Source organism: Oncorhynchus masou, unplaced genomic scaffold (genome assembly GCF_036934945.1).
Source record: "Oncorhynchus masou masou isolate Uvic2021 unplaced genomic scaffold, UVic_Omas_1.1 unplaced_scaffold_5492, whole genome shotgun sequence".
Classification (NCBI taxonomy): domain Eukaryota; kingdom Metazoa; phylum Chordata; class Actinopteri; order Salmoniformes; family Salmonidae; genus Oncorhynchus; species Oncorhynchus masou.
The window spans coordinates 6199-21681 of NW_027011908.1; the positions used below are offsets into that span (position 1 = coordinate 6199).

The 15483-nt window shown below is 41.5% G+C and overlaps 1 protein-coding gene and 1 pseudogene across 1 annotated transcript; one reads left to right on the forward strand and one right to left on the reverse strand.

The window, feature by feature from the left end:
- The first annotated feature begins 472 nt into the window (after positions 1–472).
- On the forward strand, positions 473–4997 carry LOC135536042 (caspase recruitment domain-containing protein 19-like). The gene is made up of 6 exons (XM_064962432.1): positions 473–632; positions 1519–1658; positions 1866–2022; positions 2938–3003; positions 3128–3193; positions 3649–4997. The coding sequence occupies exons 1-6, from the start codon at positions 626–628 to the stop codon at positions 3888–3890; spliced, it is 678 nt and encodes a 225-aa protein (XP_064818504.1). The 5' UTR covers positions 473–625; the 3' UTR covers positions 3891–4997.
- Positions 4998–6901: 1904 nt separating this feature from the next.
- LOC135536041 (ninjurin-1-like) lies at positions 6902–13522 on the reverse strand (annotated as a pseudogene).
- Between the last annotated feature and the right edge of the window lie 1961 nt (positions 13523–15483).

The following is a 15483-nucleotide window of genomic DNA, read 5'->3' on the forward strand; positions in this document are numbered from 1 at the left end:
AATCATATTTATGCTTCAGTCATTCAATGTGTCCCTCTAAAATGCCCTGTGTATTAATTTAGGAAGTTTTCCAACATGCATTAGTTAATACAAATATAGCCATAATAACTTAATCCTAAAATGCGTGATATTGGGCCTTTACTGTAAATCAAACGAGATCAAATCATAACACATTTTCATAGCATTTACAACTTTTTTACATATCTCGCATTATGGATGTTAAATCTCACTGAAATAACCGAAAGTTAGGCTACTTTATATTCAATGTGTACCTTTGATATATTTAGTCATGGATACGTGGTATTGAGCATTTCCGGGAAGTTATAGCCACTCCCTGCAGTTGTGTTGGATTGATGGGTTGTCACTAGTTACCCCAGCCACAAAGTTGGCTAATGAAGGTCATCGTAAAATGTATGGGGGGAAATTCGCCCTAATTTAAGGTTAGGGTTGGATATAATGTTAGCAGTGTGTTTAAGGTTAGGTTTAAAACCAGATTTTAAGAAGATCATTTGTAGAAATACGCGGGTTTAGCCATAATTATGACTTCGTGGCTGTGGTAACTAGTGAACACCGGGTTGATGATCTTGGGGGAGGGTCCTAAACAAAGAACAGAAGCGACTCCACAATGGGAGGTTTGGCGGAGACTTTTTATAATATAGTACTAGTGTATTTTCTGTTTTTTTATGCTATGGATATGTTTTTAAATTTAATTGTATCATTTACACTTACCCACATGATATTGAGCTTGAACGTAACCAGTCTGGGCGGGAGAGCATGGTTGTCAACAAGTGGACCGCTTCTTCCTTGTCTTTTCGAGAGTTTTGAATGGCAATGACATGGCGCTTCCAACTTCTAATGTAATGTTTGCTATCGTGCTAACACTTGGTAGCCCAACCCTTTGCAACGTGTAGTGTTCCCGGCAGATACGTCTATTTCTAAGCAACATTGTTTCTGGTGTAGGCTACACCTCGCGCCTGCCTTTGAACTAATGTAACATGATATCACAAGTTGCTGTACCCTACCCGTTTACACATTATAACACACAAATATACTGTACATTACTAGCATTAGACACACACAGACTGAGCTGAATTCAACACATTTTCTTAAGAGGCAAGTATAGGCTACCGAAGAAAATCATGTGCCCGAGAGCAGGCAGCGAGGCACAAGGCATTTAACTTACATTTCACCCTAGAGTCACAACGTGTACTTGGCTATTTTAGGACAAGCCATGGCCAAACAATCAATGTCGACCTGGCATAGCCTACCTATTCTGTCAAAACGTTCCAAATGTAAAAAATGTAACTAGATTTCATTCTGCTGTAAATGCCTCTTCAAACTTTGACTAGTAGCATATTTTGAAATTTCACTGTCCTAGTTTGTATACTGTATATCCCATATCCTCATTTAGGGAGTCAATCATTCCATTTCCTTGCCCAAATATGAACTGTGTGATCCTCATGTCTTCCCATTTTATTATAATTTTCATGTTGTGATTCATTCCAATGTGACTGTCAGACAGCTTCCATGACCAGCTGCTGGAGGACAGTCGGTTCCTTAGGGCAGACCGCCGCCTGGACACAGAACTAGTGGATAAGCTCATCCTGCAGCTCAACAGGATCTACCCGCAGATCCTCACAGACAAGGAGGCCACCAAAGTGAGTCTTGCTCCCCAGTAAAATAATTTTGACCCAGGGTAGTGGTAACTTCCACTGGTACTAAGAGTCCAAGAATGACTACTTGTTTCATTGTCAGACCAGCGCCAGACAGACTGTAACACAATGTTAAAATTGAGTAATAGGCTAGCGTTCACAGAAAATGTGTTTCTGAATTCCTGGAATGCTGAATATGATTTGATGATCCAGTTTAGGGACCTTGATGTGCCCACCTGCGTCCGACTGGCCGAGCTCCTGGCTCACCTGCAGGGGAAAGGTGAAGAGGCCTGCCGGGAGTTCTACCGGGCACTTCACCTGCATGTGGAAGAGGTGTACTTCAGCCTACCCACGCGTCTCCGCCTCAGAGGTTAGTCTCTCCGACTGTCAATCAGTCACTGGAGATCTGACATTTGCTCTCATTATTATTCACACCAAAATACCTTTTTTACTCCAGTTTATTTTAGTAAATACTTTCTTAACACTTATTTTTATTAACTGTGCATTGTTGGTTAAGGGCTTGTAAGTAAGCATTTACATTTACATTACATTTAAGTCATTTAGCAGACGCTCTTATCCAGAGCGACTTTCAAATTGGTGAATTCACCTTCTGACATCAGTGGAACAGCCACTTTACAATAGTGCATCTAAATCATTTAAGGGGGGGTGAGAAGGATTGCTTTATCCTATCCTAGGTATTCCTTGAAGAGGTGGGGTTTCAGGTGTCTCCGGAAGGTGGTGATTGACTCCGCTGTCCTGGCGTCGTGAGGGAGTTTGTTCCACCATTGGGGGCCAGAGCAGCAAACAGTTTTGACTGGGCTGAGCGGGAACTGTACTTCCTCAGTGGTAGGGAGGCGAGCAGGCCAGAGGTGGATGAACGCAGTGCCCTTGTTTGGGTGTAGGGCCTGATCAGAGCCTGGAGGTACTGCGGTGCCGTTCCCCTCACAGCTCCGTAGGCAAGCACCATGGTCTTGTAGCGGATGCGAGCTTCAACTGGAAGCCAGTGGAGAGAGCGGAGGAGCGGGGTGACGTGAGAGAACTTGGGAAGGTTGAACACCAGACGGGCTGCGTTCTGGATGAGTTGTAGGGGTTTAATGGCACAGGCAGGGAGCCCAGCCAACAGCGAGTTGCAGTAATCCAGACGGGAGATGACAAGTGCCTGGATTAGGACCTGGATTTCACTGTAAAGTCTACACGTGTTGTATTCGGCACATGTGACAAATAAAATGTGATTTGATTGAGTGAGGATGACATTATCGCTGACATTTTGCAATCTCTTTCCCAGATTCTATAGACCCGTTCACGACTGCAGCCTCACCCACTCAGCAGAGATATGTGCTAAACGACAGAGGTAATATACTCACAGAAAGTGCACACTCTGTCACTTACCAACACATGTACTGTAAACACATATGCCCTTTACGGTACATACCTCTTTCTCACATACTGTCTTCTGCTCTCTCTTCCCTCTCCAGGTCATATGTTCTTCCTGAGTTGTTTCAGTGTTGCAGTTGGGGTGGCTCTACTACATTACTATGGCGGTGAGTACAATTTTTTTCCCAAAGAAAACAAACCAGTAGGAACACCAGAAATCATACATTTTTACAGCTCGTCTGTACTCCTGTAGACTTAAAAAAAAAAGAAAAATCAAGCATAACATTGCATCTTCATGTTATGACAAATCAAACTTTATTTAAAGTGCAATGGGATGACACTTTACAATGAAACAAACAAGGAAGAAGCAGTGAAAAGAATGAGAAAAATAACATAAAACACAAAGGATGTCTAAAACAATAACATCACCGATTTAAAAAGTGTCTTTTATGTAATTTAAAACGCTCTAGTGTTTGCATCTCATACCTGACAGGGCAAGCTTTTTCATTGGTTTTGGGCTTTTACACCTATTCAGTTTTCATTAGGTTGAAGTCGTCAATGCTATCATGATTATTTGTTGGGGAATAAAACAAAGTTGAACCGTCCATGTGTTGTCCTGCAGAGTCCAAAGTAACAAGGGGCAGCAGGGCTCTTGGCATGGCTGCTCTTGGATTGGGTCGACGAGCCGAGAGGTTCTCATATGGTACACTGAAGACCCCATCAGGAAGTAGTGGGTGTGTCTCCAACACCACCAGCACATCAGAACACACACGGTGCTTCCGGACATCCACACTACACTACACTCTTTTCACACTACCGTGCCAGCCTGAACCAAACTCTGCTAGTTACAGCAACTACGGTTAGTACAGCTTGGTTGGGCTCTATTCAATTGTCTCAGTAGGGCCTTAAAGCCCTTAAGTCATTGTTTTTTTACAACTCTGTAAATACTATATATATATATCTATCTTTTGGGTTTAAGGATCTTACTTTCACTGACAATTTTTCATACAGCTCTGTTTTTATGGACTTTCATTGTCCTAATAATGGATAGTTATAGACATGCCTCTTCTCTGCTGAAAGCAACTATTATTACACTAAATGTAAGTCTCTGTTACTGAATAGCATCAGAGATTCTGTCTGCATTCATCTTAATTTGTGTGGCGTGGACACGGTAGACATGTAGGGGTTTGTACAGAATACCCAGAGACCAGGCTCACTTTAAATACGGAACCTTTTCCAGGGTATGTGTTGTACTGCTCAGTATACTCAGGGGATTGACATTAGAAAACATACATTTATTTGGTGTATTTATAAGATATTTTTAATTTGTTCAAGAAAAAAACAACCAGGCACTAAATGTATTGCTATTTTGTGATAATGTCTCTGTTGTCAGGGAGATTATGAGAAACACAAATGTAATAACAATGTTATAATATGCGCCCAGTGTTTGGCTTGGGCTAAATGTCCACCACATAATGTCTTTACATTAGATGAATCCAGGTCCACTATGTTTGTATATCTAGGCACAGCTTAATGAATGTGTGACCTAGCGATATCAGAGAGATTGCAATATGTTCACAAGAACTATCACGTTATAGTGATTGACTTATCGCCTGATGTTTAAAGCTGGAATCCTCAATGGTGAAACTGCTATGTCCGTTTGCCACAACAAAGAGGTTAGTGTAAACAACAAACACAGTTTTTACTCTCTGACATCATTGGATGTGTATTAGAACAGCAGAATATCTTCTACATTTTTATTTTGGTGTGAGGCTCCATACCTCCGGTTCGCCAACAAAACAATGGCGGTGTGGCGGACAGTAGCGCTGTTTCCCCTACTACGGATTCCATCTTTAAATATTTTGAGTGAAAATAGTACTAAGTCACTGTTTTTGAAGTGTTCTTTTTTTATTATGCCCACTAAAAAACAATACAAATTAATAAATTTCAGGTCTCAACCATGTTGTTTCACCTCGGAGTCTATTTCTCACTTTTCTCAAATGTTAAGAATTTTCAAAGCCTTCTCTAACCAACATGTCTTATGTTTTGTCTTACACATGCATGAAGCCTTTGTTCACTAACTTGATGTAATTATGTTTAGTTTGTTAAGGTCAATATTGTTAATGGGGGAAGTAGATTATAAGGCTTATACTGTTTTATAGTAGGGAACATCATGTTAAATACACATGTAACCTACCAGATATAATCCATGTGTAGACAGAGCTGTGATACACCAGTAATATCTACTCTTTTATGTCTAAAAGTGGAAGTTAGGAGTCTCCCCACAGACTCTAACTGTCTTAGTCTCTCAAGTACCTTCATTAGCCTTTCCATGCATGGACAATAAAAAAACAATATCTGAACAAATTGTTGTATTTTATTCACAAACTTCATTTCAGAGTTGTAAAGTATTCTACTGCATATAGTGCATAAAACAACGTATATTAAGTGGGGTTAAATGATTTGGTCCTTCATTTACAAAAATAGAAAAACTATTATGCTGTCAAGGCTAAACGAGGCATGACATACACACTTCCAACACAAATATATACACTGAGTGTACAAAAGATTATGAACATCTGCTCTTTCCATGACATAGCTTTCACCTGGTCAGTCTATGATCCCCTATTGATGTCACTTCAATCAGTGTAGATGAAGGGAGGAGACAGGTTAAAGAATAATTTTAAAGTCTTGAGACAATTGAGACATGTATGTGTACCATTCAATGGGTGGGGGGGGGGGGAATAACTCCATAAATATTAGGTAGGTGTCCTTTAATATTTTGTACCGTATATGACAGGAGATTGGTGGCACCTTAATTGGGGAGGAAGGGCTTGTGGTAATGGCTGGAGCAGAATGACTGGAATGGTGTCAAATATGTTTGATTTCATTCACTCCATTCCGGCCATTATTATGAGCTGTCCTCCCCTCAGCAGCATCCTGTGGTGTATATACATGTACATTTAAATTCTAACTATACATACTGTATCTGACCGATCTGAGATTACATATATAAGGCAGCATGCACAGTCCCCTCTGATACCAAGTTGAGGTTTGCTGACTGTTAGGTTGCAAAAGTCTGGTAACTTAAACCTGGTTATTTTGGGATAGTTATTTGAATTGTTTAACCCTTAATGACTGTAAACTGTACAGTACTGCCTGTATATATATATATATATACACACACACACACACACTTGTGTGTATATATATAGTGTGTGTGTGTGTGTAGGCCCAGGCTAATACAGGACTCTGATTATATCCGCTCCTCTCTGCTGTACAATGATGTACACATGTTTAGCATGGGGCTGTGGTCAAAGCATTTACAGTGGTGAAAAGGGACCCAATTGTCATACTTGACTAAAAGAAATGATAGAAAATGACTGAAGTAAAAGTGAAAGTCACCCAGAAAAATACTACTTGAGTAAAAGTATTTGGTTTTAAATATACAGTACTTAAGTATCAACAGTAAATGTAATTGCTAAAATATATTAAAAGTCAAATTTAAAATTCTTTACATTAAGAAAACCAGACAGCACAATTTTCTGTTTTTAATTTACGGATAGCCAGGGGCACACCAACACTCGGACATCATTTACAAATTAAGTATTTGTGTTTAGTGACTCCGCCAGATCAGAGGCAGTAGGGATGATTAGGGTTGTTCTTTTGATAAGTGTGTGAATTTGATCATTTTCTGTCCTACTAAGCATTCACAATATAATGAGTACTTTTGGATGTCAGGGAAAATGTATGGAGTAAAAAGTACGTTATTTTCTTTAGGATTGTAGTGAAGTAAAAGTTGTCAAAAATATAAATAGTAATGTACAGATACCCCAAAAAAAACGATTTAAGTATTACTTTATAAAGTATTTTTTTTATTAAGTACTTTTCACCACTGCGTTTACAGCACACCCAGATAAGCTGAAGTCCAAAAACATCTGCAAACCTCTACTGCATTAACGATAGCAGTTAAGACAGCTGTGCTTTGGGTTTTAGCTAGGGTGGTAAAAATATAGAAATACTTGTTTTTGTACAGAGCAAAAGTAGAATGAAGACTCTTGCACGCGTGCGCAGCAGCTGGGTGTGTACATCAAGTATTTCTAGAACAAAGTCACCACGACAGCGGCTCTGGGATATGTATAAAATAACCCTGTAGATCATATAACTTTCACTGCTATGCGGATGACACACAGCTGTACATTTCAATGAAACATGGTGAAGCCCCAAAATTGCCCTCACTAGAAGCCTGTGTTTCAGACATAAGGAAGTGGATGGCTGCAAACTTTCTACTTTTAAACTCAGACAAAACAGAGATGCTTGTAAGTTGGTGGTTGAAGATATCCCTCTAGTGGTGTGGGGGTTGTGCTTTGGCAAAGTGGGTGGGGTTATATCCTTCCTGTTTGGCCCTGTCCGGAGGTATCATCAGATGGTGCCACAGTGTCTCCTGACCCCTCCTGTCTCAGCCTCCAGTATTTATGCTGCAGTAGTTTATGTGTCGGGGGGCTAGGGTCAGTTTGTTATATCTGGAGTACTTCTCCTGTCTTATCCGGTGTCCTGTGTGAATTTAAGTATGCTCTCTCTAATTTTTTTCTTTCTCTCGGAGGACCTGAGCACTAGGACCATGCCTCAGGACTACCTGGAATGATGACTCCTTGCTGTCTCCAGTCCACCTGGCCGTGCTGCTGCTCCAGCTTCAACTGTTCTGCCTGCAGCTATGGAATCCTGACCTGTTCACCGGACATGCTACCTGTCCCAGACCTATTATTTTACCATGTTGGTCATTTATGAACATTTGAACATCTTGGCCATGTTCTGTTATAATCTCCACCCAGCACAGCCAGAAGAGGACTGGCCACCCCTCATAGCCTGGTTCCTCTCTAGGTTTCTTCCTAGGTTTTGACCTTTCTATGGAGTTTTTCCTAGCCAACGTGCTTCAACACCTGCATTGCTGGCTGTTTGGGGTTTTAGGCTGGGTTTCTGTGCAGCACTTTGAGATATCAGCTGATGTACGAAGGGCTATATAAATAAATGTGATTTGATATTTGAAAAGGCAATAAATGAACGCCATTGTTAATTTGAACAATGTAATGTTCTCACAGCATGTAAATAGCAACTGATGAAGTGTGTGACGTAACATCATGAAATAGGGTAAATGACCAGGGGAAGACAAAGTTGACAAATTCTGATCTTGATAATGCAACTGAGAATGTGATTGAGATCCTGAGAAATTCATATGGAAAGCCAAAGACAAAGATGGTCAACTCTGAGTTTGTAATCTGAAATCTGAAATGTTGACTGGCTGTGGATATGAAAGGCCAGTGTGAGTCCTGTAGAGTTGATCTATCCATTGTCTTTGACGTAACAGAGAACCTGATGGCTTGAGGCCTATGGAAGACTGGATCCCTGAAATTCTCTGGCCTGTAAAGTAGCAGTAATTGGGTTAGTACAGCTTTGCAGCTATGGTAGGTAATTCCAATATCAAACATTTAATATAAGATTCACCTATGTGTGACAGTACTGTAACTGTAACAGTAGGCCTACCTACATATACACAAAAGTATGTGGACACTGCTTCAAATTAGTGGATTCGGCTATTTCAGCCACACATTGTTGACAGTTGTAAAATGTCGAGCACACAGTCATGCAATCTCCATAGACAAACACTGGCAGTAGAATGGCCTTACTGAAGAGCTCAGTGATTTTCAATGTAGCACCTTCATAAGATGCCACCTTTCCAACAAGTCAGTTTGTAAAATTTCTACCCTGCTATAGCTGCCCCGGTCAACTGTAAGTGCTGTTATTGTGAAGTGGAAACGTTTAGGAGCAACAACGGCTCAGCTGCGAAGTGGTAGGCCACTTACGCGTTGAGTGTAAAAATAGTCTGTCCTCGGTTGCAACACTCACTACTGAGTTCCAAATTGCCTCTGGTAGCAACGTCAACACAATAACTGTTTGTCGGGAACTTCATGAAATGGGTTTCTATGACCGAGCAGCCGCACACAAGCTAAGATCAACATGCGTAATGCAAGCGTCGGCTGGAGTGGTGTTAAGCTCGTCGCCATTAGACTCTGGAGCAGTGTAAATGCGTTGTTTGGAGTGATGAATCACGCTTCACCATCTGGTAGTCCCAACGGACGAGTCTGGGTTTAGTGGATGCCAGGAGAATGCTTCCTGCTCCAATGGATAGTGCCAACTGTAAAGTTGGGTGGAGGAGGAATAATGGTCTGTGGCTGTTTTTCATGGTTCAGGCTCCTTAGTTCTAGTGAAGGGAAATCTTAATGCTAGAGCATAAAATGACAATCTAGACGATTCTGTGCTTCCAACTTTGTGGCAACAGTTTGATGAAGCCTCTTTCCTGTTTCAGCATGACAATGCCCCACGGCACAAAGTGACGTCCATACAGAAATGGTTTGTTGAGATCTGTGTGGAAGAACCTAACTGCCCTGCACAGAGCCCTGACCTCAACTCCATCGAACACATTTGGGATGATTTGGAATGCCAACTGCATGCCAGGCCAAACTGCCCAACCTCACTAATGCTCTTGCGGCTAAATGGAAGCAAGTCCCACTGCAAAGTTCCCTCATCTAGTGGAAAGCGTTCCCAGAAGAGTGGAAGCTGTTATAGCAGTAAAGGGGGACCAACTCCATATTAATGCCCATGATTTTGGAATGAGATGTTCGACTAGCCGCTGTCCACATACTTTTGGTCATGTACTATATTTATAAAGCTCATGTAACCTGAATTTGACATGCAACTCTCATACATGTATGATTACCAAACACTACCAAAGTATGCGTATTGTACATATAACACAAGTATAATGCCTTTACCTGTGTACTAGCTGATGACCATGGGTAAGGAGAGAGGGCAGTTAGGAGTTGGTGTTGGGCTTCTGGACGCCAAATGCTGTGATGAAGACATTGACTACAACAATGATGAAGACGAGTGCTGTGGTGACATTCTCCATAATGTTCAGCTTGAAGTGCATGCTCTCATCATTCACGTTCCACTTTACTACAGAACAAGAGAGAGACACCAAAATATGTTGAGGATTAATTTACTGTCTCCAAGCATGTCCTCAATCCAACCAACAGAGGGAGCTATGCCAGTGTTTTCAAGTGTTGCTTCTAAGACTGGGGGCACTGTTTGAATTCCTTAAAAGTGCATTCTTCCCCTCTCCCTTTGAAGTAATCACTGAGGGCATAGACAAAATTGGACAAGTAGACAAGTTTGGACAAGTGAACTCAGCTCTACCACATGGTGGCCCGCCTGGCTTTTTAACCATCATTTATTCAGCATTGTCTTGCTAATCATTATTGAACCATCTGATATGAAGATACAGCCTCTGACATTTCCTACCCTCAGGTGAATTATTATCTAGGACATTCATTATATTCCTCACTGGAGATGGCTAATATGTTGTGGAGATTGAGGTGAGAGTTAGTTAGGGCCCAGTTTAGTTGAGCATTTTTTAAATGCTCTCAGTGCAGACACAACTCCTGTAACATTAGCAATTCCCCCTCAGGACATTAAGCTGAGTATTCCTAATTTGAACCAGCTCAGAGGAGAAACACAACACACCAATGGTCTCATTCCTGAACTTTTCCCACACACAATGGGAGCCCCTGGCAGGGGAACATAAGGATATTATGGCCAGGGGTGTGATGGACCAGGCTTCACTCAGTACACAGATAATATTGTGTTTGCTGAGAGAGCCAATCTCAGGCCGACAGACACACATATGGCTCTATTTTTGTCTGGCGTTGAGGCACTAGGTCAAAAAGCATGTTAGTTTGCAATTTCGTCATGTAAAATCTGGCACATTGGCATTTTCTAGGTTCGGCAACTTACCTGTCTAACATCAGCCCGTTTGCGCTGAAGTGCGAGGGCTGGCAATATTTGAGTTGTGTCTTTAAAAACAAGTGCAAAAGTGACAATTTCATGCAGCGCTAGTGGGAAGTTAAAGACCCACAAAACGCAGGTCTTAATGGTAACACAGTTGATGATAGCATGGATTTTGGGAGCGGAAGCTCAGCCATGACACACAATGCCCATAGAACAGAGAGTGCCTTTGTGCAGGTGAATCTCATTGTCACTTTTGCACTTAGAAACATTAAAAAAAGATTGGTTTCCCCTATTTAATTTAATTTGATTAAAAACCAAGCATAGCCTACCCTCCCCCTTAATCAAGGTTCATTTAGCAGCATCGCATAGATGGGTCTTTTTATCCTGGTCATTAGCCAAGTAGGGTATGAATAACAGGGTTTTAAATGGTATACCGAGAGTGCTTTGAAATATTTTGTTATTTTGCCCTCATGCTTTTTCATTCACAATTCACATACCTGCATACTTCATTTGCTTTTTCAAGTAGGCTGTCCATCCCTACTTTTTCAAAGACCGCCTCTCGTCCAATTAAATGCCTCGCACATAGGCAACAATACAATTAACAGGAGCCTAGTATCTTGTATAGTATTGCAAATGTTATACATATAAAGACATTTAGGCCGACATGTGCACACAGTGCCATGAAACTAGAGAAGCATTTTATGATGTCATGCTTCTGACCCCATCCTATTTAGAAATATTGTTGTTGTTTAAAAAAAAAACAGTTTTTTGTTTGTTTTCTGTTTCATACCGAGCTCTCCATAGGCTACCTACCCTAGGCCTAAGTTACTAAGACTGGTTCAACAGCAAAGTGTTGTGCCTTTTTATCCTGGCCTTTCACAGTAGCCTATCCATAAAAGGTGTTGAAATGGTCTGTTAGTCAGAGAGCCTTGAATTTAAAATTTACTGCACATCCTAAAACATTGCACATATGCCTGCTTGCATACTTCATTTTGCTTGTTCAAGTATCCAGGCATGTAGCTTAGCGGTTAAGAGCATTGGGCCAGTAACCGAAAAGGTTGCTGGTTGAATCCCTGAGCTGGCAATGTGGAAAATCTGCTGTTCGCTCCTTGAGCAAGGCAGTTAGCCCCCAGCAACAACTCCTATCCTGGCGCAGATGACGTCGATTAAGGTAGCCCCCGCACCTCTCTTAACACCGTTTTTTACTGTTGTATTACTCGACATTGCAGCCTATGCTATTAATAAACTGTTGTATCAATCCACATTGGACCAGGAAGTGAATATTCCCTGCCCACAGCCGAACTGGAGTTGATGACAACACAAAGACCGCCAATAACCTACAAACCTTGGGACAAACGCACACTGTATTAAGCCAAGGAACACGTTGATTGGCCAGTGAGTGGCCAAGCCCGTCACACCTATAACTTCTTTATTCATCAAAACTCAGCTCTTTCGTGCCACCACCAGCTATTGAGCTCATAATTCCGTCTGGAATAATAGCTAAAGTATTTCTGACACACCCCTGGACATACAGCGCTACCGCCAGCGTATAGATCTACCATTGCATTAGGTTTGTTAAAATAGAGCCCATAATATTTGTTGGGATTCAATCATAAAGTAGGGTCAGGGAGTTGATCTGTTCCTGGAGCTGAGGAGGAACAATAGTACCATAATCCAAGTTTTCATGTCTCATCATTAATGTCAGGAGTTTTCCTGACCATGTCATCGGGTCACATGGTCAGGATAAACTCTTGGCCACAGAAATAGAATGGGTATCCCCATTCAAGTCAATGATGGCATAATGGGTGGACCTGCAGCCATTCTGCAGCCATTTTGAGTGTACCAATAAGAGCAAAGCAGGAAGTGTACCCATCAATCAGTGCTGTGATTTGTTGAATCAACTCAACTGACATTACAAAAATACATTCCATTGCATGAGCCACATCATAATTTGAATAAACATGCTATATTACCATGGAAATTATTGCATCACAATACCAGGCAACCAGTGTACCCAGGAGTTTACCAGTACAATTGTCAGGATAAGAGGTTCCAAACCCGTTCTATTCATTATATTTCTACGCTCCCTGGCCCCACGCCTCATCAATCTATGGCTACATCCCAAATATCTCTCACTCCCGCCCAAAGTGTGCACTGCCCTTCACTGATTTGAAAGAAAAAATGGAATGACTGGGATAAGAAATATAATGGAAACTCTTAGCTCATGCCTCCACCAATCTAATGCTTTTAAATTTGTGGGAAGTATTGAATGCTTCACTCTTCAGTAGTAAGGCAATATTATTGGGAAGCAAACAGTTGCTGGTTAGCACCAGAGCCAGACAGAGTGTCGAGTACTTTCTTCATTTACCCCTGGGGGATTAATAAAGTTGAATAGAATAAGTGAGACCCACCGATGAAGATGAGCAGGATGCCCACTGTGACCTGCAGGATGAGGGAGATCGAGATGAGGGTGATGAGAGGTTTGTAGAAGGTGAAACCTGGGCCTGCTCCAGGACAGCCTTCAGCTGGGAGGCGTTGGCCATGAGTAATGCCACGTCCAGCATGCTCTCTGCTGCACTCTTCTTATTGGCGTAGTGGTTCATGTTCAGGAGCACCCTTGCCGCCCTGTCATTCCTGCCCCAAGGTGTGGGCTAACATGAATACAGAGAGACTAACATTAGTACAACATAGACTAGACAAAGACATTAATTATGTTCAGTATAAACATAACATATCTGCATGTATGTCTATCTATCCATATGTCTATGGACTTAACTCAGATACATCACTGTCTGGTTACAATTGTAAGTGAACCTGTAGGAGAGCACACTGTTAGTTATATTATTATATAAGAGGCTGGTGCTATGCTACATTATATGAACACTATGATGAGGTTAATGTCCTCAATGAACTTTTTACTATGTCATACTGACCTTCAGCTTATTTAGGATAAAGTTTTAATGGAAGTATGTGGACATTTGGGGATTCCTACAGTGACTCTGCTGGTTGTAGAGTGGTGTTTGTGGGACTATTTTAACAGGAAGTGTGACCATGTCCCTCCGGTCCATGGTGACTGCGCACCGTGCACAGAGAACAGTAAGAAAGGAAGAGAGAAGTCAAGAGATCATGTGCTATGTCTTCTCTTCAGTTTCTTGCCAACCAGGGTGTAGATACTGAAACTGTAAACCAGGAAAACGATTCACACTGTGGAGAGGTCTCTCTACTTTGCCACCCTGCAGTAGGCGGGTTGGAAAATATGAAGTTAAATTGTTACATCATTGAAAAGTGGGATTCCTAAACCAAACATTGCAGGTGTCTTTGTGGGTTGAGGACAGAGTGTTTATTTTGGGTGGAACCGTCAGCCTGACCATCCAAAAAACAAGGAGAGCCTTGTGCCCAGGTTGGCAATGTAAAACAGAGAAGCCCACATGCCTCTCACCACCTCTAAAAACACTCACAGCCCACAGAGGAAAAAGTTGTCCTTGTGACCGAGGCTAGCAATGGTTGGACAGTTACTTCTCTCTGAGAAACAGCTTGCTTTCCTTCACTGACTTATAACCCTCAAATTCCTGCACGGATCTTTCTTTGTCTTTCATTCATTCCATTCTCTGACTTTCACTCCCTTTCTCTGGCCCAGTTTTTGGGTGACATTTTTCGGTGACATTTTTCTCACTCAATCTTGTTGACCATCTCTCTGTCCTTCAAATGGGCTAGATTCCTATACCGCTGTATTCAAAATGTAACAATGTTCTAGAAATACTTAATGAGGGAACCTTCTCATGGCCTCTCCCTCTCTTGGGCCAAGGAGGGACTTACCTCTGCTGCTTATGTCCAGAGTGTTATAACAGGCTGAGATACAGAACGTGTACTGTATTACGTATTCTGGTGATGCCAGACACTTTTCTTAAGCATGATTGTTGAGTAACAAACAGATCATTGTGGGTCTGAACAGACACCGCTGACCAGTCAATGTTGTTGCTCATGTAAGAGACGGGAGCCCTTCTCAGCTCTCCTTTTTCCTTCCCATCCTCTGCCTTCCTTGTTCATACACTGGTAGTACATCAACTGAACAACTGTTGTTGTTTTAATGTGAGATTCATATGTGGGCTCTTCATGTAGCTTCTATATGAACAAAACTCAACAATTAGTATAAGCCGCAGGTTTAAGATCAACACTGATGGGTAAAAACAAGAAAATCTAACAGAGCTCGATGATTGCACAGTTGTTTTCCATTGAGTTTGATCAGGACTTTTCTAAGTAACATAGTCATCATTTTTTCCCCCACCTTTGTTTAGCCAGGTAGGCTAGTTGAGAACAAGTTCTCATTTGCAACTGCGACCTGGCTAAGATAAAGCATAGCAATTCGACACATAGCACAACACAGAGTCACACATGGAATAAACAAAAACATACAGTCAATAATACAGTAGAAAAAAAGTATATATAAAGTGAGTGCAGATGAGGTAAGATAAGGGAGGTAAGGCAATAAATAAGCCATGGTGGCAAAGTAATTACAATGTAGCAATTAAACACTGGAATGGTAGATGTGCAGAAGATGAATGTGCAAGTACAGATCCTGGGGTGCAAAGGAGCAAGATAAATAAATAAATAC

What these genes read in the sequence shown, in the direction of transcription:
- LOC135536042 (XM_064962432.1), top strand. An exon ending in CAGACAAGGAGGCCACCAAA is followed by an intron (nt 1,659 to 1,865) that starts GTGAGTCTTGCT and finishes TTGATGATCCAG; the next exon opens with TTTAGGGACCTTGATGTGCC. An exon ending in TCTACTACATTACTATGGCG is followed by an intron (nt 3,194 to 3,648) that starts GTGAGTACAATT and finishes GTTGTCCTGCAG; the next exon opens with AGTCCAAAGTAACAAGGGGC.